This window comes from Uloborus diversus, chromosome 5, assembly GCF_026930045.1.
Source record: "Uloborus diversus isolate 005 chromosome 5, Udiv.v.3.1, whole genome shotgun sequence".
NCBI classification, from domain to species: Eukaryota; Metazoa; Arthropoda; class Arachnida; order Araneae; family Uloboridae; genus Uloborus; species Uloborus diversus.
Window position 1 is genome coordinate 101,244,812 of NC_072735.1, and position 25,398 is coordinate 101,270,209.

Sequence of the window (25,398 nt, forward strand, 5' to 3'; positions counted from 1 at the left end):
AGATCCCCAGTTAACTTGAAGGAATAAAGTTAACTAGAGAACTACTATGGGAAAATGCCTGATGGTAGCAATGTCAAAATAACCAAAAAATTTCTTTCAACAGCTAATTAATATAAAATGCTAGATATACAATAAACAAAATTTTTACTCTATTTCAGTTTCTTTAACTTTTATTCATTCCTTGCTGGTAGTAGAAACAAATTGCTATTATGAATGTTGTGTCAATAGATGATACAACACATTGTTTTCTTTATTTATTTTTAGAAGTTAGTTTAAACTATAAATGTCTTAACTTTTATTACAAAATTACTTTTTCACTTTAAAGAAACACTTTTAAGAAGGGAAAAAGTTGACTTGAAGGAATGCAGTTAACTAGAGAACCACAAGGCCTGGTGATAGCAATGTCATAATAATCCAAGCATTACTTGAAAAGCTAACTAATATAAAATATTAGCTAGATCAAAAAAAAAAAATTAAAAAAATACTATATCTGTTTTATTAATTTTTATTCATACCTTGCTGGTAGTAAAAACTAATTGATACATTAAATGTTGTGTCAATTGATGACACAATACATTGTTTTCTCTATTTATTTTAAGAAAGTAGCTTAAATTATAAATGTCATATTTTTTAGATAATGGTATTTGAAATAATCAAGCAAAAAACAGATAAGCTTCACTTGACGCTCACTGGGCGTAATTGTGTATATCATTAATGTTCAGGGGTTATTTAGAACATTTTATCATATTAAGAAGCAATTCCTTAATTAAAATAAACCTTTAATTCAGAAACACAACCATAACAATACAAAAAGTGTGCAATGACTGGTGGAGCTTGAACAGCAAACATACAAACGGAACGGTTCCAGCAGAGCTAGTTGAAGTTGTAGTATATAGTAAGAAGAAGTTGCAATACGTAATGCTGTTGTCACTACAAATAAATCATATGAATGTTTTCTACTTTTTGCTTTAAAAGAGCAACACTGACCCAACCCTTCTTGGTGCAACCATCAAATTTTTTACATGCATTTATATATTAATTAGAATTTGAAATACAGGTTAAAACTTGGGCTCTGAGCCCTTGGTTTAAATCTCAAACCTGTACTTGCTGCATCCTCTTCCATTTTTCTTTTCAAATCAAAAAACACAAAGTTATAATTGTTGGAGATATTTTATCCCATAATATGTTCATATTTATAAAAAGAATTTTCGTAAAATATTTTTTTCATGCAATTGCTTTCCTTCAAATTTCCACAAATTTTCCCAGATTTTTGCAATAAAGTGCTTTTTGATAAGCTATCATTTTCTCAGCATCTTTGAGGCACAAAACATCGTTCATGGACAACCATGTTGTGTGTTCAAAAACAGAGCTGTAAAGAAATAAAAAGTCCTCACCCTGCTGAATGCATAAAATAAGCTCTAGAGTTTTTTTAAGTGATTCTTCTGGAGAATTACATAATGGGAAAAGTTGAGCATTCCATAGAGAACAGTCATTGCAACCTAATTCAAAGAGTTTACCACTAGATTTCACTAGGGAACTAAGTTTTTTTCCAAGCAGCTTTATTTCAAGGGATTTTTCGAACGAAAACGTTTCTTTTATATCATCATTAATTCCAAAACTAACAGTTACAAAATCCATCCTTAAATGCAGCAGTATGAAGCAAAGTATTATTAGGAACTTGAAATGGCAATTTTTGAACAGGATATCCATTAAGTCTCACGTTGCTGATAATACAGTTTTCACCAACATCCACAGCAACATTAAGGTCACAATATTCTAAAACTGAAGATTCTGGGACAACTGACAAGGGGTGCACTCTTGAATGCAAAATTGTTCCATGGATGTAAAATGGGCTAATGCCAGGAACAGATAAAGAGCTGCAGGAAAACTTCAGCATAGGAAATGCATCACAAAATTTATTTTTGAAACAAAAACTTTCAACATATTCATTCATTGAACCTAAATGGTGAAAATCTGACATTTCAAGCACGAAAATTGAAAGCTTGGTACCAAACAAGTTCCTGTATAAAGCTGATCGGGTTTCCGCTAGCTCTTCACTGGTTAACTTTTCCATTATGTAGGTTGGGCTTGCATGTAATCCCAATGGTTGAAGGAAATCACCATAAGAACTAAGTTCACATTTTAATGGTTGAGAAGTATTATAAAACTTTATTAATGTCATAGAAATGTTATGATCAAAATAAAAAGCACTGTCACTATAGATAATTTCCTCCTCTTTTTCTGAACCTGAAAATAAGAAAGTCTTCAAAACATTCTTAGAAAAAAAGGTAACATTTATGCAAAAATAATTATTTTAGTTAAAGTAACAAATACAACTTAAATCTAATATAACTAAAGGTGCAAAAAAATGGTAAAAGCTACAAAAAAAAAAAAAAAAAAAAAAAAAAAAAAATGGATATAATTATGGGCATAACTCTGCATATATATATCAACTAATTTTTCTTAAAAATAAAAAAGAATACAAATGTGACAATTAGCAACAGGCTATGGTCTCAGCTAGGTTGGTCCTAGTCAGTTTGTAAGTCCCAATGAAGATTTATTGCCCTCTTAAAGCTATCTACCCCCTTACTCATTGCAGTCTCTTCCATTAAGTTGTTCCAAGTGAACGCAACTGTACTAAAATAATAATTTTTCTTACAAACCAAATTAGCTTGAGGTTTGACTAGCTTAAAATACTATACCCTCCTCCTGCATTCCGTGAAAAAATTTAACCCATTAAGATCTTTCATTTTGATACTGAATCATGTCTCTTCTGACTCTCCTTTGCTCCAGGCTATACATATTAAACCTTTTAAGTCTATCATCATAATCTAAATCTGAAAATCCCCTCACTAGCCTAGTAGCCCTTCTTTGAACTCTTTCCAATAAAGAAATATCTTCATTGGAAAGGGTTGAGCAAACTGAACTTAAAAGTTTAAACATCTGGAAATTTATTAAGAACAAAAAAGAGGAGGGAATGGAAGAATTAGCTAAAAATCAGCCCCTAAAAATCCAGCGACTTAGCAACTGAAAATGGAAAAACCAAATCTATGTAGGCGGAGCATTTACTGCCAATCATTTTGTCTGTGTTCAGCTTCTTATCAGAATATTAGAGGTTCATTTGATCTGATTAATGCAGACAGGACTGTCTAAGGGGCATCCAAATCCTCAGGGAGAAAATAGAGATGATAAGCTGTTAGAATGGGAAGATCAGTTTTTCTGCCCAAATCCCCTCAAACAAAATAGGCTTGTTTGTAACACTGAAGAGAGAAAACAGTTGAATAATAGGAATTAATAGCAGAAGCAAAACTTTAGGTGATGGATTAACAGAATGAAAAATTGGAAGTTTGTAAGGAGCTAATAGCAAAATCAGGAGTTTTGAAGGCCCTTATTTCTTTCTCAAAAAGTAGGGTTAGTAAATAGCGTATTAACATTGTTAAAAGTGACAGTTCATTACAAATAGATATGACATACTGATGGTTATTTGGAGAGTTTTATCCAAGAACCAGTGAAGTTATTTATAGAATTGTTAATGGTATTTCATATTACACTTCTCCTTTCTACACATAGAGAAAGAGAGCACTTTAAGTTGGGTAAAGACTGGCAAAAATGTATTTATGAATATTTAATTTGTTATAGGTAGTAAAACTTGATAATTGATGGTAAATTAATGATTTACTGATCAATTTACTATCATTACAAATGCAAAATATAGTAAAGCTTAAAAAAATTAAATGATTTAGATTGTTCGCTCACAACAACATTAATGAGAAACTAACATGTTATAATATATAAATAATTGACAAATAAACAGAAGAAACAAGTGTGAAACAAAATGAATAACTATCCAGTAGTGATAACAATACAAGATACTAATTGCTTAAAAATCAATTTAGAGAAGAAGATTAACTATGCAAAATTAATTTCTTCAATAATAAAGATTGTTCTTTAAAAAAAATCATGTCAATGCTCGTGCAATAAATAGATTGTAAATAAATGATACCCAAAGATTTCTTAATGATAGCATTTTTTTCATGCATCTCTTGCACTGTAGGTTTTTGAAGCACACGTAAGCATTCACTCATAAAAGTTGAACCACATTCAAAACTATCCATTGAGGGTAAGACATAAACTCCATGTGAAGTACCAACAGGGACAGGAGAAGGATGAGCTAATGCTGTAAATCCTTCATTTTCAAAATTCCAGACATCTGTAATCATAAAATATTGGACCAATGAATGTCTACTAAAATCTAAGCATTTTCATAAATTAAAACAACAACACATAAAGGTTTTATGAATTATTTTTTTATTTAAATGTTATTGAGGTAAAAGCTTTTGTATCACATTGGTTTAAACCTGGTAGTGGGCCTGGATATTTAGTCTAAAAGTTGAACGTTGAGTGGCAAATCACATCATCAAGGGAATCAGGGGGGCCCATCCCCACCAAACTCAATGGTGCAAATCCCCCCCCCCCCCACAAAAAAAATCTCGCTTTTAAATTTGGTTAAACGTATAACACTTTTTAGAGTTTCTAATTCCCAGTCAAGTTTGCGAGGGATGGGGGGGGGGGGGGTGCTAACTACTATCATAAGAACTGAAATATTGTTGGATAGTTGACACGCCTCGCCCCCCAAACCTTTAAGATGTAGCCCTTAAGGAAAAAAAGTTCTGAGACCCCTGAGTTTCGCTACACTTTTGTTTATTTTTCAAATGTATGAATAAATACAGAGTGAATTCAACTTTCTGTTTTGGGTTGGAGGCATTTTTAGATGTAAGCAAATTGAACATTGTTGGAAGTAAATATACAGTCAGAAAGAGGGATCGGGGGTTTCCTCCCCTGGAAAATTTTTGAAATTGTAGTTTTGTTTTAAAAACAGTTTTAGAGAGTGATTGATAACGTTAGAGGGAGGGAAAGGTTCGGTAGTCCCTCCTGGATATTTTTCGAAATTGAAACATAAAAAATGCAGTTGTAGCTGCTCTTCTATTATGTATGGGAGAGAGGACGGGCTTGGGGGGGGGGGGGGGATCACTCCTTCAATTTTTTTTTTCAAAATTGTAATTTTTATAACGCAGTTTTAGACTATCTTTGGTAATGTTGGGTGGAGAAGATATTGAGGGGCTCGCTTCCAGAAATTTTTTGAGATTGAACTCTTAAAAAAGTGATTTCAGGCTATCTATGGGTAGGGGACAGGCAGTTTTCTGAAAATGAAGCTCTAAAATCACAATTGTAGCCAACCTTCATGATGTTAGACAGAGGAGTTTTTGAAAGTTCTCCCCCGAAAATCTTTCGAAATTGAAGCCTTCAAAAATCAAATTTAAGACTATCTTTAATAATGCTGGTAGAAGTGGAGAAAGAGAGAGAGAGGCGTTCCACTTATATTTTTGAATTTGTAGCTTTAGAAACGCAGTTCTGATAGATATTTGGTAATGTTAGGGGAAGGAGAAGCTCGATGGTATTCCCCCGGCAATTTTTCGAAATTAAAATCCAAAAACACAATTTCAGATTGTCTTTGATTGTGTTAAGGGGAGAAGGGATTTCAGGGGCTATCTCCTATACATTTTTCAATATTGCAGTTCTGGAAACGCAGTTTTAGGTGACTCTTAATGATAAAGAGGGCATTTTTTGGGCGTTACGATGATGGCGCTCTCCTGGAAGCAGGGTTGTCCTGTTTTGTCCGCCATGGAAAAAACTGTCGGAAGAAACCTGGAAAAAACTGTCCCAGACAAAATGTCATTTTGGTCCACTTCATCAGTTAACTGAAAGTTTTGAGTCAAAAATTTGAAAATAATAAATAATGATATATAGATTTTTCCTGTTCAAGTAATATTTTAATATAAAAATAGCATACATAAATCTGTATATAAACAATTGATGGTAAAATATTTTAAAGTGAAAAAAAAAAAAAAAGTAAGATCAGTAGAAGTTTATGTAAATGTGTTAATAAATCAAATTAGTGTTAAAATAAATTATAATGCATGTAATAGCATTTATAAAACAAACACTTCAGCTGTAAATTTTATGATATTTATCTGTGATATGGAGGTTCACCCATAATAAGTGCATTTATAAAATTGAAAAGTAGAAATAAAAAGTTTTTAAAGGTTGGAGTTACAAAACATTAAAAATCATACTTAAAAAAAGGAAAAACTACATGATATTAATAAAAGAAATGTTGATATGAAGTGTGAAACCTGTTCTTGCAATACAAATACAAATGTGATGATCAGCAACAGGCTTAGACTAGACTGTTTCTAGTCAATTTATTAGTCCCCAATGAAGATTAATGGCCCTTTTAAAGCTAGCTACCCTCTTACCTATTATAGCCTCTTCCAGTATACTATTCTGAGTACCCACAAACCTACTAAAGTAGCAATTTTTCTTAATTTGTATGACATTAACATATCCATAAAATATGCGAGTACATAAATATTTTACTATGGGGTGACATCAATAAAAACTCGAAAAATATAACAATTATAAAATGTTTCTAGTCTATAAATCTTTGTTTTGTATGTATATCTCCAAGCATTTCATTTGACTTTCCCATTGAGTTTATTTTCTACTATTGTATATAATAGTCTAATCATGCCCAATAGCATACTCACATTGTTAAATTTTATTACTTTTAAGTAAATTATGATCTAAAATTAGCTGCACCAATGTGTAAGTAAAATTTTTTTTAGATTTATGAAATTCTAAAGCTAATGATTCAATTTTAATTAAATGATTTATTTTAAACAGGACCGTTGATGATAGTTAGAAACAGTCGATTTCCTTCTGGTGGGGATTTTAAAAAGTTTGATGCTCTAGCTCTAAAGGGACGTTATTAGGATCAGAATTTGTTGTGACTTTTGATCCTTTTGGGCAGTATTGCCTTTACAATTTAGGGCGCATTTCTCCTTATCTATTCAGAATGGCTCCGTTCCTTTCTCTGGCAAGAAGATATGCAGTAATTTAGATAGCCGGCGCGGCGTAGCGTTAGACACCATTTGACGGGGATCAGGATTATAAGGGAAATGTTTGTAAGAATTGTTGGCCTCACTCAAATTGGAGTTTTTAAAAGTTACTCATACTAAATTTCTTAATACTCTTAAATGTTTTCCTGATTTATAATGTGTGATTTTTTGGTTGTCTCCCCGAATTCTCTGACATTTCATCCATCTCCCCCCGTTTTTCACTTTTAATCATCCTTTTTGATAAATAAAAGGGGGGAGGAAATTTGAAATGTCGGAGAAACTGGGGACAAACAATTTTTTGATAATGATTTTACATCTGCCTGTGTTGATCATTAACCTGAATCGATTAAAATAATCAATATTAACATGAGCGAAGCCGTGGGTAAAAGCTAGTTAATATATATTTTTTCCACAATTAAGAACTTTAAAAAGTCTTTCGTAACAGTTCAAAGAAATTAAGAACATTGAAGGACCAGTAAGAACTCTCAAAATGTTTTGACTACTTCAATAGTGGTCTCAAACTTAAAGCTGTTATTATTTCATTATTTAATTTCTAAACCTCAAAAGTTTTTGAAAATGCAAAGCAAAAGAAGGATACAACCTAAATCAAATAGTAATGTTAATTTTACTGAGGGTTACAGAATTAACATTCACAAATTTTAATACTTACAAAATTACTATTACAAATTAATTGAAAGAATGACGCATATACACATTATAACCAGGGGCGAAAGATGCAAAATTCTCAAAACTTCATACAACTTTTCTTGGAACTGAATACTTATTTTCTATGAAAAGTGTTTGAAAATTTAAAGTCTAAACAAGCACACTAAAAAACTATGACGGACGCTTAAAAAATAAAATTATAACGCCAATTTATTCAAGAATAATTTATTTTTCATCATCATGTTCTGAGATTAATATGATTATATAACACAAATTAAATTAAAAGATCACTCATCATCCATCATAATCTGTCTTGAAATTTTATAAAAAAGATGGAAATTCCTTAAGAACAGGAAACTCTCACTTCAACAAGACATATTTAAAAAATGTATGAAGTAGAGGAATACATACCATCATCAGCAATATAATAACTTATTACAGCATCAGAACTTGCAAGAAATACACCAGGTTTCATCCGTTTTAAGAATGGTAAATAAATTGCAAGAACTAAGTCTAACATCTGATAATTTTTCTGGCCAAAAGGTAAAGGGCAAAACAGCTTCCCAAGAGCTGATAGATTTGGAAGTCTCTGACTATACCCTCCAGCTGGTATAATTAATAAACGCATATCAAGCATTGCATTTCCATACATTTCAAAAACTTTAGCCAAGACAAACATAGTGGAGCCTCCACATCCTATCCAAAAAGAAACATTAGAGTCAAAGACAATTTTAAACATTCAAAAATGCATAAAATAAAACATGATCAATAAATGTAAATATTAACTATTCAAACTTAGAAACTTTAATATTTTACAGAGTTTATTTTTCATAAAATTACAAAAAGTAAGAGTTTTTCACTTAGATGGCATTTAACATTATAAACAAATAAACAAAATTAAATAAAAACTTGAATTTGTGTAATACACATTTCATACAGCATGTTTAAGTTCTGTTTGGTATCTTTATTTCAGCTGTTGTTGCTAGTACATTGAATAAGAACTAGTCTTTTTCTTGGTTATGTTACTATAAACTGATATTAATTTTCCGAAATAACTTTCCCAATTATTAAAAACATTATATTTCTCTAATACTCAAAGCATAATGACCAAAAGTTTGGCATCATGTCCAAATGAGCAAAATCCTGATTTAAGGTGGCAGTACTATCTGCATTCAATTTGTTATTTCTCGGTGTCTTATGGAAAGAATTGCTAAGGTAAGAGAAAATTACAGTTAAATATATTTACATAGCTGCCAACCTCAAGATAAAAAAAATAGGAGCACTTAAGGGAAAAAATAGGAGCAATGAGGATTAAAATAGGAGCACCAAATCGTGGCCTGTGCTAAACCTTCCTTCTGTACCATAAGCTTCTATAAGTTCTAAGCACCATTACAATGCGTTTCTGAATTTCCATGTTATATTTTTAAGAAAACTACAACCAAGTTTAAAATAAAATTGTTTACATTAAAAAAGCATCATTACGTAGGTACATATTGAAAAGTAAAAAAAAAAAAACAAGATTACTGTTTGATTTAATAAACTGCAACCCTTTTTAAAAATATTCTTTCATATATATCCTACATGTATTGAAAATGCATTGCATAAGAACATATTGAAGATTGAAAAAAAAAAAAATATTTCTTATACTTGGAAGTCAAGCAACCTTATAGTGAAGGTCAAGACTCGTAAATCTTCTAAAACTCCAAAAACTTAGTGGCCACCACTGTCGCTAAGTTTTGAAACACAAACTGGAGGGGGGGGGGGGCAGTTTTTACAACTTTCATTTAAAAAATAGATGAATAGGACTATGCATATTCTAAAATAGAGTTATTCAATACTTTTTTTGTACATCGAAAATTCAAGTTAAAACAGGTTTCTGATTTATTAAAAAAACAAATAAATAAATGCGAAGTCAGCAGGAACCTTCATTTTAGATGAAATAGTTTCAGCTTATAACAAAGCCTCCGAGACAATAAGGATCAAACACAGATAAAATTTCCCTTTCAAAAAAAAAAAACATAACTTTTTGCCTTTTGTTATTTTTAATAGTTTACATTGAGACAAACAACCAATTCTGTTCTCGGAAACTTAAGCTAATAATAGTCTTGTCTACTTCCATGTTGCAAATGATCAAACATGGCAACAACGCGAAAAATTTAAGATGATAGATTTTTGAATTTGTTGCATTAAAAGTAATTATAAATAATTTATAATCCTTAAAAAAACTAAAATTTAGATGAAATAGACAGTTTTTAGCACATTAGCGTCTAAACCAATGAGGATAAAATAATATTCTGAAGAAAAAAATTGTGCATTTTTCAAGAAAAAAAATTAAGAATTTTCCAAAAAAAAAAGAAGCCCATTTTGCATTATTTTCAATAGTTTGCATTGCAATAAACATCTAATTCTGAAAACTTGGCCACTTTAAGAGTCTTGTGTACTTAAATCTCGCAAATGACCAAATATGGAGACTAAGTCAAAAATTCAGATATAAAATTTTGAATTTGTTGCATGAAACTAATTTAAAAATAAAAAATCCTTATGAAACTACAATTTAATTGAGAAGTTTTAGCACATTCGTGTCCAAAGCAATAGAGATAAGATGAAATTTTAAATAGTATAATTGTTTTCATTTCTCAATAAAATTATTTAAAATAACCAAAAAAAAAAAAAAAAAAAATTTTGCAGCACATTTTGCTTATTTTCATTAGTTTGCAGTTAAAAGAAACCCCGAATTCTGCGTTGTCTTTCAAAACGAAAGCACTTAAGCATCAATAAAATTATTTAAAATAACCAAAAAAAAACATTTTGCAGCACATTTTGCTTATTTTCATTAGTTTGCAGTTAAAAGAAACCCCGAATTCTGCGTTGTCTTTCAAAACGAAAGCACTTAAGCATCGTCTACTTACATCTTGTGAATGACCAAACATGGCGGCTACGTTTTGCACGTAGCTGAAATGCTCGATGAAAAAACGATGTTCTCCGATCGATCAACGCTCCCCCTCAGTGTTTATCCTACACTAATACAAATACAAAAGTGACGACCAGCAACAGGCTCTGGGCCCAGCTAGACTGGTCCTAGTCAATTTACAATCCCCAGTGAAGATCAATGGCCCTCTTAAAACTGTCTACTCCTTTGCTCATTACCACCTCTTCCGGTAAGCTGTTCCAAGGTTCCCCTACCCTGCTAAAATAATAATTTTTCCTAATATCCATGTTAGCCTGAGATTTAAATAGCTTAAAACAATGACCCCTTGTCCTGTTTTCAGTGCTAAACTTTAGCCCCGTAACATCTTTCGTTTTAATAAATTTAAACAGCTGAATCATGTCCCCTCGGTCTCTTCTTTGCTCAAGACTGTACATTTTTAGCCTTCTAAGCCTGGAATCATAATCTAAGTGGGAAAGTCCACTTATTAGCCTTGTAGCCCGCCTTTGAACCCTTTCCAATACATTAATGTCTTTCTTAAGATAAGGAGACCAAAACTGAACAGCATACTCCAAATGGGGTCTTATCAAACTTCTATATAAGGGCAGAAGAACTTCATTAGATTTATTTGAAATAGATCTATTGATAAACCCAAGCATCTTATTGGCTTTGTTGCTAGCAATGCTGCACTGTTGGCTAAACTTTAAATCCTGACTTATTAAGACCCCCAGATCAGTAACTTTGTCTGCCTGACTAATGACTGAACCTTGCAAATAATAACTTGTACATTTGTTTCCATGCCCTAAATGTAGCACTTGACTTTTCCCAACATTAACAGCCATACCCCATTTATCAGCCCACTCCGTAATATGATCTAGATCCTCTTGCAGCTGATTTGCTTGTTCATCATTTTCTACAGTCCCCATAACTTTGACATCATCAGCAAAACAATTCATGTTCCCAGAAATATTTTTGTGAATATCGTTCATAAAGACAATGAACAAAACAGGCCCTAACACTGATCCTTGAGGAACCCCGCTTAAGGACCTCACTCCAATTAGAATAATTTCCCCTTACAACTACTCTTTGTTTCCTTCCGGTCAGCCAGTTTTTTACCCAAATGAAAGTTTTCCCTAATATTCCTATATCAGCTAATTTGCTAAGTAGAGCAACATGCGGTACCTTATCGAAAGCTTTTTGAAAATCAATGTAAACAACATCTACAGGCTTCTTATTGTCCAAAGCCATGGTAACTTTGTCATAGAAATGTAATAAATTAGTTGCACAAGATTTACCTTTCCTGAAACCGTACTGAAAACTTGTCAATAGATTATTAGTCTCTAGAAAATTTACTATCTTAATGCTTCCAGAGCATCAAATTGCCTCCTCTTTTGTTCAGTTTGTGCACAATTCCTGCCTTCCAGGATAAGGAAATTTCTTCTTTTTCCTCAGAAATCGAAAAGTGTACAAGCAAAGTCAAAAAAAACGGAGTTTTTTGGAATAAATCGGATTTTTGGAGTATGCAATAAAAATCGGAGAAACTCCGGGAAAAAGGAGCACTTGGCAGCTGTGATATTAAATAAAATGTGGGAAATTTAAAAAATATACAAATTTTGAACACTAAACATAATAAAATAGAAACCCAAAATTTGAGAAATCCAGGAAGTTAAGTGATATTAATAACTTCACACTTAGACACAACTTCACTGACACACGAAAACATGCAAATAATAATTGACCTAAAACACCTTCACATACCAAAAATAATAACATTGACCATAAAGCATTATAACAATTATCTGAGCTCAATAAAACTAGGCACTGTAGTACTGATTAAAAATGCATTTGAAAAACCTGAAGTGGCTGTGTTTCAAAAAGTGAAACCTACTTAATCCTAATTATAAGAGTGATCATTCATATTTTAGAAAATGAGATCTTAAAACATTAATTCTTTTACCAGTGAAGTATCAAATTACTTTTTGAAGGAACTTATACGAACATTGTCAATTATTTAATTAAAAAAAAAGACTAGAAAAATGTACTTAGAAAAGTTCAAAGAGAAAATTCCCATGTTAAAACAAAAAACTAACAAACCTATTTTGAAATCAGGAGGATCTGCAAAAACATGGAATGAAACATTAAGAGGTAATTCACCCTTTTGTTGTTTCAAGAGTATTTGCATTTCATATCCAAATTTTTGGTCAGAATCACATTGCTGAGATAATCACAGCATCCCAAAATTGCTTTTTTGTAGAAGTATTAACTTGCTTTCCTAAAACAACAGGACTATTTTTCAAAAACACATTTATGCAAAAAACTACTACCTAATTGCAATAAATACTTTTGATCACAAATCACAATACTATAGTATAAAAACATAGGCACAAAGATGAAATTAATTGACATATGAAAAAAAATGAGTTTGTATCGCCATATCATAGAAAAAAGAGAAAATAATCAAATGACATTTATAACATTAACCACATGTTTTCATCACTTGGAAGAGGGGTTGTTTCTGTAGGGAAAACAGCTAATGCCTCGGATGACAAAATTCCGATAAAACGAGAGTTACCCGTACTCTTCTAGGAACAAAAATTTTCTTTTGTCTAGCATAACAGAAATATTAGTTCATTAGACCAGTGTTAAAACTGATGCAGGGAGAGGGGGCAATTGGCCCTTAAATTTAATTTTCAAGCCTCTAAATGCTGCTGCAAAGTTCTATTAACTAATTTTTTTTTATTCCAAATTTTTCATCAAAATTTTACAGTTTGGAAGGGGGGGGGGGCAGCTGTTTTATCTTGCTCCCTTCTGGATATGCCCTTGGTTAGTCGCCAGTGGCAAATAGGCCCTTTTAGTTTAGTAGCCACTTTTATATCCCAAGGCTTTTTTTGTGAAGAAGCCTTTTGCATATGAGACTTAACCAAGGGCGCCCATATAGGGGGCAAGGGGGGGGGGGGGGGCTTGAGCCGCAAATTCTTCCCCCCATCTCTCACGAACAACTTCTCTCGAGTAAACCTAAGGATTTCATTGAAATCACTTTTGGATGACCTGACGATTAACTGAAATGTTCACTGTTCGTTTTTGCACACTTCCTGGACATTGACTATCATTTCCAAGCCACTTGAAGCAGCATACCGCATGAAATACTGTTTGCCGAGGCACAACAAGCAAACGAACTGTCATTTTACTTGGTTTAACAACTTTAAAATAGCAATTCTTTAGCTTAAAATTGTAAGAAAACCGTAAAACAAAAAATAAATTAGGAGATATATTGTTAATTATTTTCTAATAAAGTGAGAGGCAAAAATAAATAAAGACAACCATTAAAATGAAATTACTTTACTTCAATTCAATGATGCAAACTTTGTCCAAGTTTTTTTTTTTTGCCACACCCTGTATACTGCCGTACTAAACACAAAAGTGGAATCTGCAGCTGAGCTCAAGCTGAGATATTGTGTTTTAAAATTTGGCACTTCCATATACTTGATTCAGATGTCTTTTTTTTTTTTTTTTCAGAATTTTTCAAAAGAAAAAAAAAATTCCTTGATCAAATGACTGTAAAACATTAATTCGAAACAAAGAATAACTTGGTAATAATAACTCAGTTTTGTTCAAAAGTGCAGCCATGACTACTTTTACTACTGTGCTTAACACGTCCGTATAGTTAACTGAAACTCCAGTTTAAGTTTTGGTTCAGCTTTAGAAACCATTATGTGGTTTATTTTGGGTTTCTGTTGAGAAAGAAAAAAGAAAAACCAATTTAGTTTTGGTTTGGACTTAGACTGGATTGGAAAAAATCATAACTCAATTGCTTTCACTTTCAGACAGTAAAGTTACACTGCAAGGAAGGGAAGTCATACTTATTTTTTTTCAAACAGTATCAATCATTTTGCAGTAAGTTACCGTCCTAAGCCACGGTTAAGGCAGAAATACATAAAATACACTGCCAGCTTTAGCTCTGGCTTAAGGTGGTAACTTACTGCAAAATACCTAGCTTTGCCTTCAATCTTTGAGTTGAACCGCACCATTTCTGTGGTCACTCGTCTGGTGTGCTAATTCTACATTAGCTACCAGTTTGACTCTCTTGGCTCCTATAAGAGGTTTTCCGCCTTCTGCTCAATTACTTCCTATTCCGGGATGAGTGATAAAAAGCTCGAAACTGCAGTCCTCGGATGGAATGACTGAGCTGGCAGCATATTTTACAAATACTATCCATCAAATTTGAAAAAGTCAAAAATTACAATTATTATTTCAAGTTTCAAAGGCAATCTAAAACAGAAAATGTAATTGTTATGATGAGACACATCTTACCCAATATTATTGGTTGAATGACGACTTATTTCTGGTGCTTGACCAAGAAAGCTCTCAGTCACAAAACAAAAAAGTTTTTTTTTTCTAATTTAACTTACCTTTATGTGTATTTCTGTCAATAAGAAAAAGAGGATGTTTTTCACTGCTTAACCCTTTATATGTTCCAATAAACACAGAGGTATTAAGAAACCCTATTTTTATTCATAAAAAAATCAATTATTCCATTTTTTCCAATTTGTCCAAAAAAAACCCGGTTTTTTTCCACCACTTCAAAATTTCCGGAAATTTTACATCTCTAGTCAAGTTTTTTTTTGGCATTTTGTGAGTTTTTGCCAGTTTCTGACGCAAAAATGGCAGAAAGTGGTTTTTGCCAGTTTTAACCGGTTTCTACCAGTGGTTTTAAGAACCGTCTCAGCAGAAACTTGCCAACCCTGTTTATAATATAAGTGTTTAATCAACAATTTCTTGTTTTTCAATCTATGATTTAAAAAATAATTTTCATTAAAGCGTCATGTAAAACTTATTTGCAAAAACCATTAAAAAAATTGAGCTTTTTTTTCCACCTAAATATTGCACATTTAATAACATTCCTTTGAGTTATGAATGGAACTGAAATTAGTTGTCTTAGTAGTGTTTTGAATTTCGTTTCATAACTCTACCAACTGTTACATAAGGAAGTTTTTATGTAATAGTTATTGGCAATTTTTTTTAAGCAAAATGTTTTTAAATGAACATTTTGGAGAAAAATATTATCAAATACTCATTATGTATTATCTATATTTATGCATTACAAACATTGCAGTAAATACAAATTGATTAGATTACACCCCTCTAGCTTTAGCATAGTTTGTTTTCAACACTTTTGGACGGTAAAAACCACCTGTCCTGTCCTAAACCAATTTCAGACAGTCCAAAACTCAATCCTGGTAGGAAGACTGGGTGATCAGGAAGTAATTTTCTGAGCAGTACAAAAAAGAACTTGCTCCTGGAATCAAGGTCTAGCAATGAGGCTCATGCAGGTTGGGAATTTGTTTCTAAATCTAAGACATTAACTAGTACATGAATAATGCAAGCAGTTTTACAAGATCAGTAATATTCCAAGAAATATGTATTTATTAATTTATAACTAAAAGCTTTCAAAATTCACCTCTTCGTACAAAATATGTTCATTATATATATATATAAAAAAAAGATTAATTTTATTTACCTCTTAATTCTTCATAATTACACAAAACTTTCTTCATATACTGAAATATTTTCTCCCTTTTTTCTGTAACAATCATGTTGGTTTCATAGACCTGCAAAATAACTGATGATAATTCACAACAATGAACGCAATTCTATTTATTGCAATAGATTTGCTGCTTAATACTATTACTATAATGAAGAACTGCATTTTTTCATAGTGGATGTAGATATTAGAATAATTATCCCCTATTCCATTGGTGACAAGAAGAGTTCAGGAGTCTGGTACAACTAGAGTGCAAAAATAAAGGCAGAGTGTACTCCTGTTCCTTGTTGTATAGTGAAGCGAATAGGGGAAGGCTTTCCCCTACCCTTCTTGAAATCCTTTCCCTGTTCTCGTTGGATAGGGAAAAAAAGATGTGACTAACCATCATCATTTAAACCTGTAGATGAGATGTGATGCAAAGATTTGTATTAATATGCTTTTTTTCTCTTTCCTTCAGCCTCAAGCTTTAATGATAACTTTTAAAGTTTATATGCTTCAACCAGAAATTGTGGAAAAATGATAAAATTTAAAAAACAAACAGTTGCAGCTAAGAGGAAAACAAAAAGAAATTTGCCAAAGTGGATTTGCTTGTTTTTTTTTTCTATTTTACTTTTATTCCCATGAAAAAAATTGTTATTAATTGCTAAATCTATAGTGGCCTAAGAAGCTTATTCATTCAGAAATATAGCCGTGTATTTTGTTAAGAATATATATATATATATATATATATATATATATATATATATATATATATATATATATAATGGCAGACATAGATTTTGGGGTTCGCTGAATTACATTTTTGAGGGTCCCTTTGGCTATCTAAGATGTATGCAAAACATTTAACATATGAGACCTATTTTCGGATTGCTACGGAAAAACTCAACATGGTGGATGCATAAACATTGAACGATTGCCTTACGGACGTTGTGAAAAATTATGAATTTTCGTCGAAATAATTACCGTGTATACTGCTTTAAATCACAGCCATTTAGTCCATTAAATAACGCGCAAAGCAGAAGAATTGGATTTATTTGCAAGATAAATGTTCAGAAATTTTTTTCATGAACAACACTTAAAAACCTGAACATTTTCCTGATATTAGTTTATTCCTTTTAATTATATACTAAAGAAATAAATACCGATATGTCCTGGCAAAGATTTTTTTTGCTTGTCCATCAATGAAAGACTTCAATTATAGTAAAAGCCTGTCTAGGTAAAAAATGCGAAGAGCCCTAAATTCTAGATTTTGTCTAATTTGTCAATTTTTTGCATAGTTGCTGACTAGGAAATGAGTCCATTAAAAAAATGACAATCCTAAAACGTTTTCTCGGAATTCATGTGCATTGCAGGGGCAAGGCCTAAATATGGTACATATGTTTACCAGTGCTTCAGACAGTATGATTCAAAAATATTATTAATAACTTTACATGTCAACAATTCCACATTTCGTACAAAAAATTTAACTTTACAAAGATACTAGCAATATATGAGGCTGTGAGAAGCAGAGGGATGTAAGTGGCAAAATTAAAAATTTGGCCATAACCAGTACACATTTTAGGTGAACCTCTCCTCTGTCTTGGGGCAAGAGATGGTACTAGTAGCCCTGGTATTTGCTGCTATACAGCATGATTTAGGAAAAAAATTCAATGAAAGCTTTCCTAGGATGTTATCTTTAAACATGTTTTAATCAAAACTTGAAAATGCCCACTTACATTCCTTTGCTTCTCAATGCCTCATATGCAGTTTTGAATCTCTTTCAGGGCCTAATGGTTGGGGGACACTTCCTAATTGTGATATGGTAAATCTGACATTGTTTATACATACAAAATTATGGGCTTCCAAATTTATGATCTACAGAGCATTCTTGCTAAAATGCCATTTGATTCATGCAAAACGGCAAAAATACCCGTGTTTCTCGAGTAACGAATTTTAAAGCTAATGCAAATTCCTTGTCCTCAACACAATAATTTTCGGAAATGAATTGCGGTGCATAAGGCTTTGTTAATGGCTACTAAGTACTGGTTTTCATGAATGGACCTGATCCTTTTACCACACTGATTCTCAACCTGTGGGTCCCGATTCTAAACGCGATTGTGATGAATTTTTTGAAGGGTTGCTACATTATTCTTACTTTTAAAACGCATAATATTACACAGAGAAAAAAAATATTATTTCATTTTTCTTTGTATAGATGTTAAAATTGAGGTAAATTTGACTTAAAAAAGCATAATAATACAGTTTAAATTTTTGCCATTGAGTTCCTATATGAGCAATAGTTAATTGTGTGTATTACATATTACTTCTCGTAAATTTATAAAAATTGATTTTTTTACAATTCACTGCAAAACAATGTTCGAGTGCAAGAGTTTTGAAAGAGTTGAAATCTATGTTTGAAATTTTAATACTGTATTTTCCTGCGGGAGTAATACCGGGATTATCTGTGCTTTTTTTTCTCAAAGCGAACAAATTTAACCTCAATTACAGAAGGATTCACCAATAGAAGCAATTATGCTGAATATATGTTGTTCACTTTACTTAGCTTACACAATTCAGGCTGAGTAAAATAAACCACCTTGCAGTCAAAAACGAAGCAGTCTCCATTTGCACTAGACTAGACAGTTTGCTCCTTGTCTCGACTTATTGTCAGAAAGTAGTAATTAGCGTACTCAGGGCTAATAGCAATTGGAAAAAAATATACTATATAGGAGTTTAAAAGGAAAAATATATACGAGCTTGGTAGAAAAAGATATAGGAATTTCAAAAAAGTATAGAATTTGGTATGTTAGGAGCACTGTACGAAAAAGGAAAAAAGAAAAAAAGAGAATCACTATCAATACAATTCTATATTGAATGAAGCCTTAGCAATGTGAAGAGTCACAGATATGAGAGCAAATGAATTTTCGTAACCATAGCCGCTAATATGAATCATGTTTGTTTAAGACAATTTTGATTCAGTTAAGCAAAATTGGGTGGGTTTTTTTTCTTTTTTTCTACATACAGTTTAAGAGAACTTTATTTAATTTTGGGTCAAACGAGATATCATTAGAAGTATACCATGCACTCAAAATATCCATTCTCTGATTATTTAAAGAATTTTATCATAAAAGAGTATGAAAAGTTCCGTTGACTCCATGTTTCTCTCGTCTCACTGGTTTTGTTGGACATATCATGAGAAAATCGTTACAAAAATTGTGCAATACTCTGCCTCCCCTTTGTTTCACTATTTACAGAAAAAAAAAACTAATTTTACTAAACAAAGGTGAAGAACAAAAAAGATTGAGCTAATGCATCACGCGTTTTTGGGGAATCAGAAATTATCAGTCTCATATGCTTGATTTATTTAAGTGGCATGTTTGATTCAAATATTTAGCCATTTTTTAATGTTAAAAACTGGATTTTGTTTCGTTTTAGAGGAATTGATTCATTAAAAAGTGGCTGATCAAATTACCCACCGCTCACTGTAACAGCATTATCCATAACTTACTTTTATATGTACACATACGTATAAAGGGTGAATTTGACCTAATCTGCCAAACAAAAGGGGGTGTTAGAAGAGCCCCAAGTGGAGCATAGAACCATCCATTATCCTGTCCAATTTATAACCGTAACTGAGAAAATAGAAAAAAAAAAATCCGAGATGAAGACCAATTTCTGAAGTTCTTGGAAAACCTACACACAAAATAAGTACATATTTAAAAAATGTAAACAAAATCCTATAAAATAACACTATTTTCATCGAGACAGTTTTCAGTGAGTTACAAGCTTTGAAACATTTGCAGTACTCAATGTTGAATCGGTACCAAAATCTGTACATAGCAGTTTCAAAAACAATTGTTAAAGCTACAACTGGTCAATTGAACTACATGTTAAGATTAAATGTGACAAAATTAAAAGCTTTCAAACTCTTTACAGCAGTACACTTAAAGTTAACATGTTATACTATTAAAATTACAAAGTAAACTCATTAAAAGAAAGATAGTTAATTGAGAACAAGTTAAAAGTTGCAAGCAAATCATATATTTTGCATATTTCATAAAATAATCAAACAGAAGTTTAGTACATATGCCAACATTAGAGATGCAAGAGTGCATAGTGAGAGAAAGAAGAAAAAAACTGGATTAAATGTTTGTGCCTTTTTGGATAGCATTTATCATCTGACGAATTAATATACGAGTTAAATTGAGAAAATATAGGAGAATATATCTGACATATTGTGAAAATATAGGAAATATAGGAGAACTATGAGCCCTGATCAGACTATTATCATGATTTTAAAAAAAAAATCATTTTTAGATTTACCGTAATAATTATTAATTCTTCATATTTCTCATTAATTGCTAAAATTACATGTTCAATCAAAACAATTTAGTTTTATTAACATCCTATTAAAATCGGATTATTTGAAGATTTTTTCATTCAGGCCGATTTTAGGACCTGCAGATTATATGTCACCAGATAATAAGCACGAAAATGAGGCAGTTATTTTCTCCCCACAGTTTCTACAATAATTGGTGTTGTACTAACTATTGTTATCTTTCTTTACTAATAATAAAGCTGAAAGTCTCTCTGTCTGGATGCCAGGATCTCTGTGACCTGCATAGCGCCTAGACCGTTCGGACCGATTTTCATGAAATTTGGCACAAAGTTAGTTTGTAGCATGGGGGTGTACACCTCGAAGCGATTTTTTCAAAATTCGATGTAGTTCTTTTATTATTCCAATTTTAAGAAAAAAATGATCATAAGATGAACAAGTAAATTACGAAGCTATCATAACGTGGAATCGTAATATGAGCACAAGCCAATTGGCGAGAAAACTCACCATACATTATTTGTAAATATACAGGCGAACCAAAAGACCTTTTAATTTTTCTATTATGGGCAAAGCCGTGCAGGTACCAACTAGTGCATAAATAAAGTACTTTAAGGCTTGAAGGAGCATCACAAGAGTGCCGATTTTTTTTTCTTTTGCAAAATTAGCTGATTTTGCATAAGTTGATTCCTCTAATTTAACTTTAATAAAGGTTCCAAACATTATCGTTTTTATACAGAAAATATGCTGTATTATTTTAATTTGAGATTTGCTCGTTCAATAAACAATTTGTGAAAGATCCGTTTTTGTTTATCAGAATTTTGTGAAGGATCCGTTTTGGTTGATTGGATTTTTGTGAAAGGTCCGTTTTGGTTGATCGGATTTTTGTGAAGAGTCCGTTAACGGACCCAAATTTGCTCTGGCCAGACCCCTGGATATTGATAGTATATATTTACTTTTGCCCCCAAATAAATGCTCACACAGACTCCAAGGATGCTTGAAATGGAGACCTTCCCAATGTATTTCTGTCCTTTGCAGTGATAAAATCATGATGCTAGCAGGCAGGCCCGTCATTATAAACTTTTCCATGGGGGAGGGATACATATAATTAATGTAAATTTTCCATGAAACAAGAAAAAAAAAAACCCCTCATCCCTACTAAATAGTAAACATTGCACATATTTTCACAAGGCTTTACTTTTTGTGAGTCGGCCTAATCCTCACAAAATATTTCAACTCTATTTTTACAATTACCGTTCATATACTGTTCATATAAAACTTGCAAAATCACTTAACTCCTTTATTTTCGTAAAAATTACAGGTTTTGAAAATAACTGCTTTAATAGTACATTAAGTTTTAAAAGTTGATTGGGAAGTGGGTTTGACCCACCAAAATGACGAGGCTGCCAGCAGGCTAGTTTGACCACATTTGAAGCCGTTTTCATACGAGACCACCGATCTCGACTCTGTCATAAGTTGATTTGAAGTCTAACCTAAAGCTGAAAATTTCAATCACTCATGAAATTTTTAATACATAATAAATATAAAGAAATAAGTCATGCCAAAACCAAAAGCACTTTTCAAATCACAAATTATAATGCTTCTTAGCACTGTGTGATTGTGATTATTACTCAGCACAAAGATTTGAATAATTAGGTTACCACTATATAGAACCATAGGAACTGTCCACTATCTCAGCTAGACAACTGCTCAAATTTGTTTCTGCTATGATGGTTGCAGATATATTAGGAGCCCTAATGCGGATAGTATATAATAGATTAATGGCAGTGTTGCTTGTGCTCTTATCGGACATCCCCTTTCCAATTCATTCATAGCACACATCCAAAGAGCATTTATACTGAAAGCAAGAGTCAAATGAAAAGACTAGGAAAAAAAAACCTTTATATATAACATGACTAGTTCTTTAGGTACACAATTCTGTTTCAACTAATGAATTCAGTTTAGAAATAAACTGACTGGAAAGGATTTGATCTTTTTTGGATGACTTTATTGTTCTTTGTTTGAAGTGTGAATTTTGTTTTCTTTTTAAAGAATGGAAAACAACCAACTTAATAGAAAATAATTGTAAATATTTTTGATAAATGTCACTTTCAGTTATTTAATCATTTTTTCGATGCTTCTTCAGGGCGTGGGAGTAAATTGTGTTTCTCTGGTTGCATCCATTGCTGAATCATCAACTCCACCAACAAAGAAAGCATATCACGGCATGATTGCCATTCACTTTCAGGACCATGGTGAATAGCTTCAGTGTAGTATTTTACTTTTGGCTCTGTTCCACTTGTTCTAAGTGTTGCTTCTGCTCCATTGCCAAAGTAAAAAGTAATCATTTGTGAAGAGGAGTCCATTGGCAAACAACTTAGCTTAGTCGGTGTCCTTGAATCATATCCAGTTGTTAGATCCCTGACATGGACAACTTCATACTTGAATGGTATATCATTTCTATCTTTTGGTAGATCTAAATGATCAGGATACGTTTCGGGTTTTCCATTCCAATTTCGTAGGGTGTGAAACATCTTATTTGTATTTTGAGGATCAGGACAAATGAAGTAAGAGTTTAATGCAAAATGATAGCCATACTTTAAATATGTCTCCTTCAATATATCATAAAGTAGTTTATTTTTTCGTTCCGCAAAGGCAGCAAGTTCAAACACCAATAAGGCAGCTCTTATTCCATCTTTGTCCATAACACTTGTTGAGCACATATATCCAATCGCTTCTTCAAAAGCAAAAACAAAGTGCAATCCACGTTCTTCTGCTTCAGCAGCTTTGTTCGCCATATATTTAAATCCAGTCAGTGTTTCATAAAAGGTAAATCCTTCTTTTTTTGCAATGCTCGCCAATATTTTTGATGATACAGTACTGGATATCATGCAGCAATTGCTTGGAATGGTCTTCTTTTCAGCAGGACACTTTTGCCACAACCATGACCCGAGTAAGGCACCAATTTCATTTCCAGAATATATATGCCAAGTGTTGTCATGAAGTTTTTCAGCAACGGCAAGTCGATCAGCATCAGGATCATTAGCTAATATCAAGGTACACTTCTTTTCATCAGAAAGAGCAATAGCCAAAGCCAGAGAGTCCTTCTCCTCCGGGTTTGGAAATTTCACTGTGGGAAAGTCTCCATCCGGATGCATTTGTGATGAAACAGGAACCCATCCGTAAAATCCTGACTTCTGTAAAGCTTTTTTTAAGAATGGATGACCTACACCATGCAAAGCAGTAGTTGTAATTTTTATTGTGGTCTGTGACATACATTTAGTATTTACTGAACTAATTAAATCTTTAAAATACAAATGATCCATGTCAGCTAAAGGATCATGCAAATAAGTAGACGTGTACACAAGCGATTTATCCGTGCTAGAAATAGTCACCTCAAGATTATCCAATATACTCTTTTGAATTCTTTTGGCAAATTCAGGCAAAATTTGTGTACTGTTTGGTCCATACACTTTATATCCATTATCTTGCTTCGGGTTATGAGAAGCTGTAATAATGATCCCGAGCAGACAATTCAGCTTTTTAACAGAAAAAGGTATGAAAGGAGTCGGAACCATGTTAGAAAAAAAGTGAACTACGAATCCTTGTTTCAAAAATACAGTTGCGGTTAGTTCAGCAAACTCTTTACTGTCATTTCGATTATCATATCCAATTACAACTCCTTTTGTTTTATCTTCTTTAGCAAGCAAAGCTGCTATACCTTGGGTTGTTTGGACAACTACAACATTATTCATGGCTGAAAATCCTATGCCAACTCTACCACGTATACCAGCAGTTCCAAATGTAAGCCTCCCCATCATTATTGCATTTAAACCTTTATAATCATTCTTGTTCAACATATCCTTCAATTGTGTTTCATGACTAGTATGTCCAACAGCTCGATTGGAAAGGATATAATTCCACATTTTCCTTTGCAGATCTTCACATGGCACTTCAAAACTTAATATTTCTCGTGTTTCTGGATTTAACATTACGGGGCTCCCTTCGTTTCCAATTAATTTGTCTAACGGGTTCATTTTACCATCTATATATCAGCACACACTTAAGATAAGAGCAGAACGGTACCTTCAATCAACTTTGGTGGAATTTACAGTCAGTGAAAGTTGCAGCTATATACATGTATATTTTAATTAAAAAAATATATTAAGTAAACAAATAAACAAACCTGACAGTAGAGTTTAGAGCTCTTTCAAAAAGTATATTCGCAATTTAAATGGGAAGCGCTGCTATCTCATCAGGCCAATAGCTGCTGAAAGAGGTAAAACAAAGACCCACCCACTTTCACCTGTCCAACCAGACATCTGATTAGTGTAACCAAACCAACAAAGCATAGAACTCCAAATAATAGTTTTTTTTCTTGTTATGAACTGTATGAACTCACCTTGTGAAATATTATTCAAATAATAATTGCAAGAAATGAATGAAAAAAGAGGAGCTGAAAAAAGAAACAAATGATGGATGAATTAAACCATGGCTCCACTAGATTCCGCATTTTATTAAACTTCCCTAAACTTTCGAAAACAACACTGGCAAAACTGGGCTGCGTTCGGAAACGATCCACCGGTTACACCGCGTGGTTAGTCCGGTGTGGTTATGACGTATTTGGAATTTCTCCAGGAATTCCGGTAGAACAGCTGTGTTTCCGAACGCTCGAGATTAAACCGCGGTAGTTCTAGTTCAGCAGCAAACGACACTCCAATCAACGCGTAACTTTCTTAATAGGCAAGTCACGTGTGTTACGATCAAAACATGAAACACGACCGGATTGGCCAACACAGACTTTGTGACGTTTGTGATCTCGCTAACCGCTTCCAGACAGCGCTGCCACAGGTTGCTACCAAGTCGACCGCCAGAAAACAACCGCAGTGTTTCCGAACGCGGTTAAGTGACGTCAGCGGTTCCACCGCAAGCGTTTCCGAACGCTTGCGGTTGCTCCGAGGCGACCGATCCGCGTTTCCGAATGCACCCCTAG

General features: G+C 32.7%; 2 protein-coding genes across 2 annotated transcripts; both read right to left on the reverse strand.

Moving 5' to 3' along the window:
• Positions 1 to 735: 735 nt before the first annotated feature.
• LOC129221953 (fucose-1-phosphate guanylyltransferase-like) lies at positions 736 to 24,711 on the reverse strand. The gene is given in 8 exon segments (XM_054856347.1): positions 736 to 1,632; positions 1,634 to 2,247; positions 4,004 to 4,210; positions 8,037 to 8,321; positions 12,646 to 12,763; positions 12,765 to 12,823; positions 16,070 to 16,160; positions 24,592 to 24,711. Coding segments are annotated over 7 exon segments (1,749 nt in total). The 5' UTR covers positions 16,146 to 16,160; positions 24,592 to 24,711; the 3' UTR covers positions 736 to 1,242.
• LOC129221952 (phosphopentomutase-like) lies at positions 22,291 to 24,636 on the reverse strand. Its single transcript, XM_054856346.1, has one exon. The coding sequence runs from the start codon at positions 24,440 to 24,442 to the stop codon at positions 22,529 to 22,531; it is 1,914 nt and encodes a 637-aa protein (XP_054712321.1). The 5' UTR covers positions 24,443 to 24,636; the 3' UTR covers positions 22,291 to 22,528.
• Positions 24,712 to 25,398: the final 687 nt, after the last annotated feature.

Bases quoted from the DNA above. Each gene is read 5' to 3' on its own strand.
- LOC129221952 (XM_054856346.1), bottom strand. From the start codon at position 24,442: ATGAACCCGTTAGACAAATTAATTGGAAACGAAGGGAGCCCCGTAATG.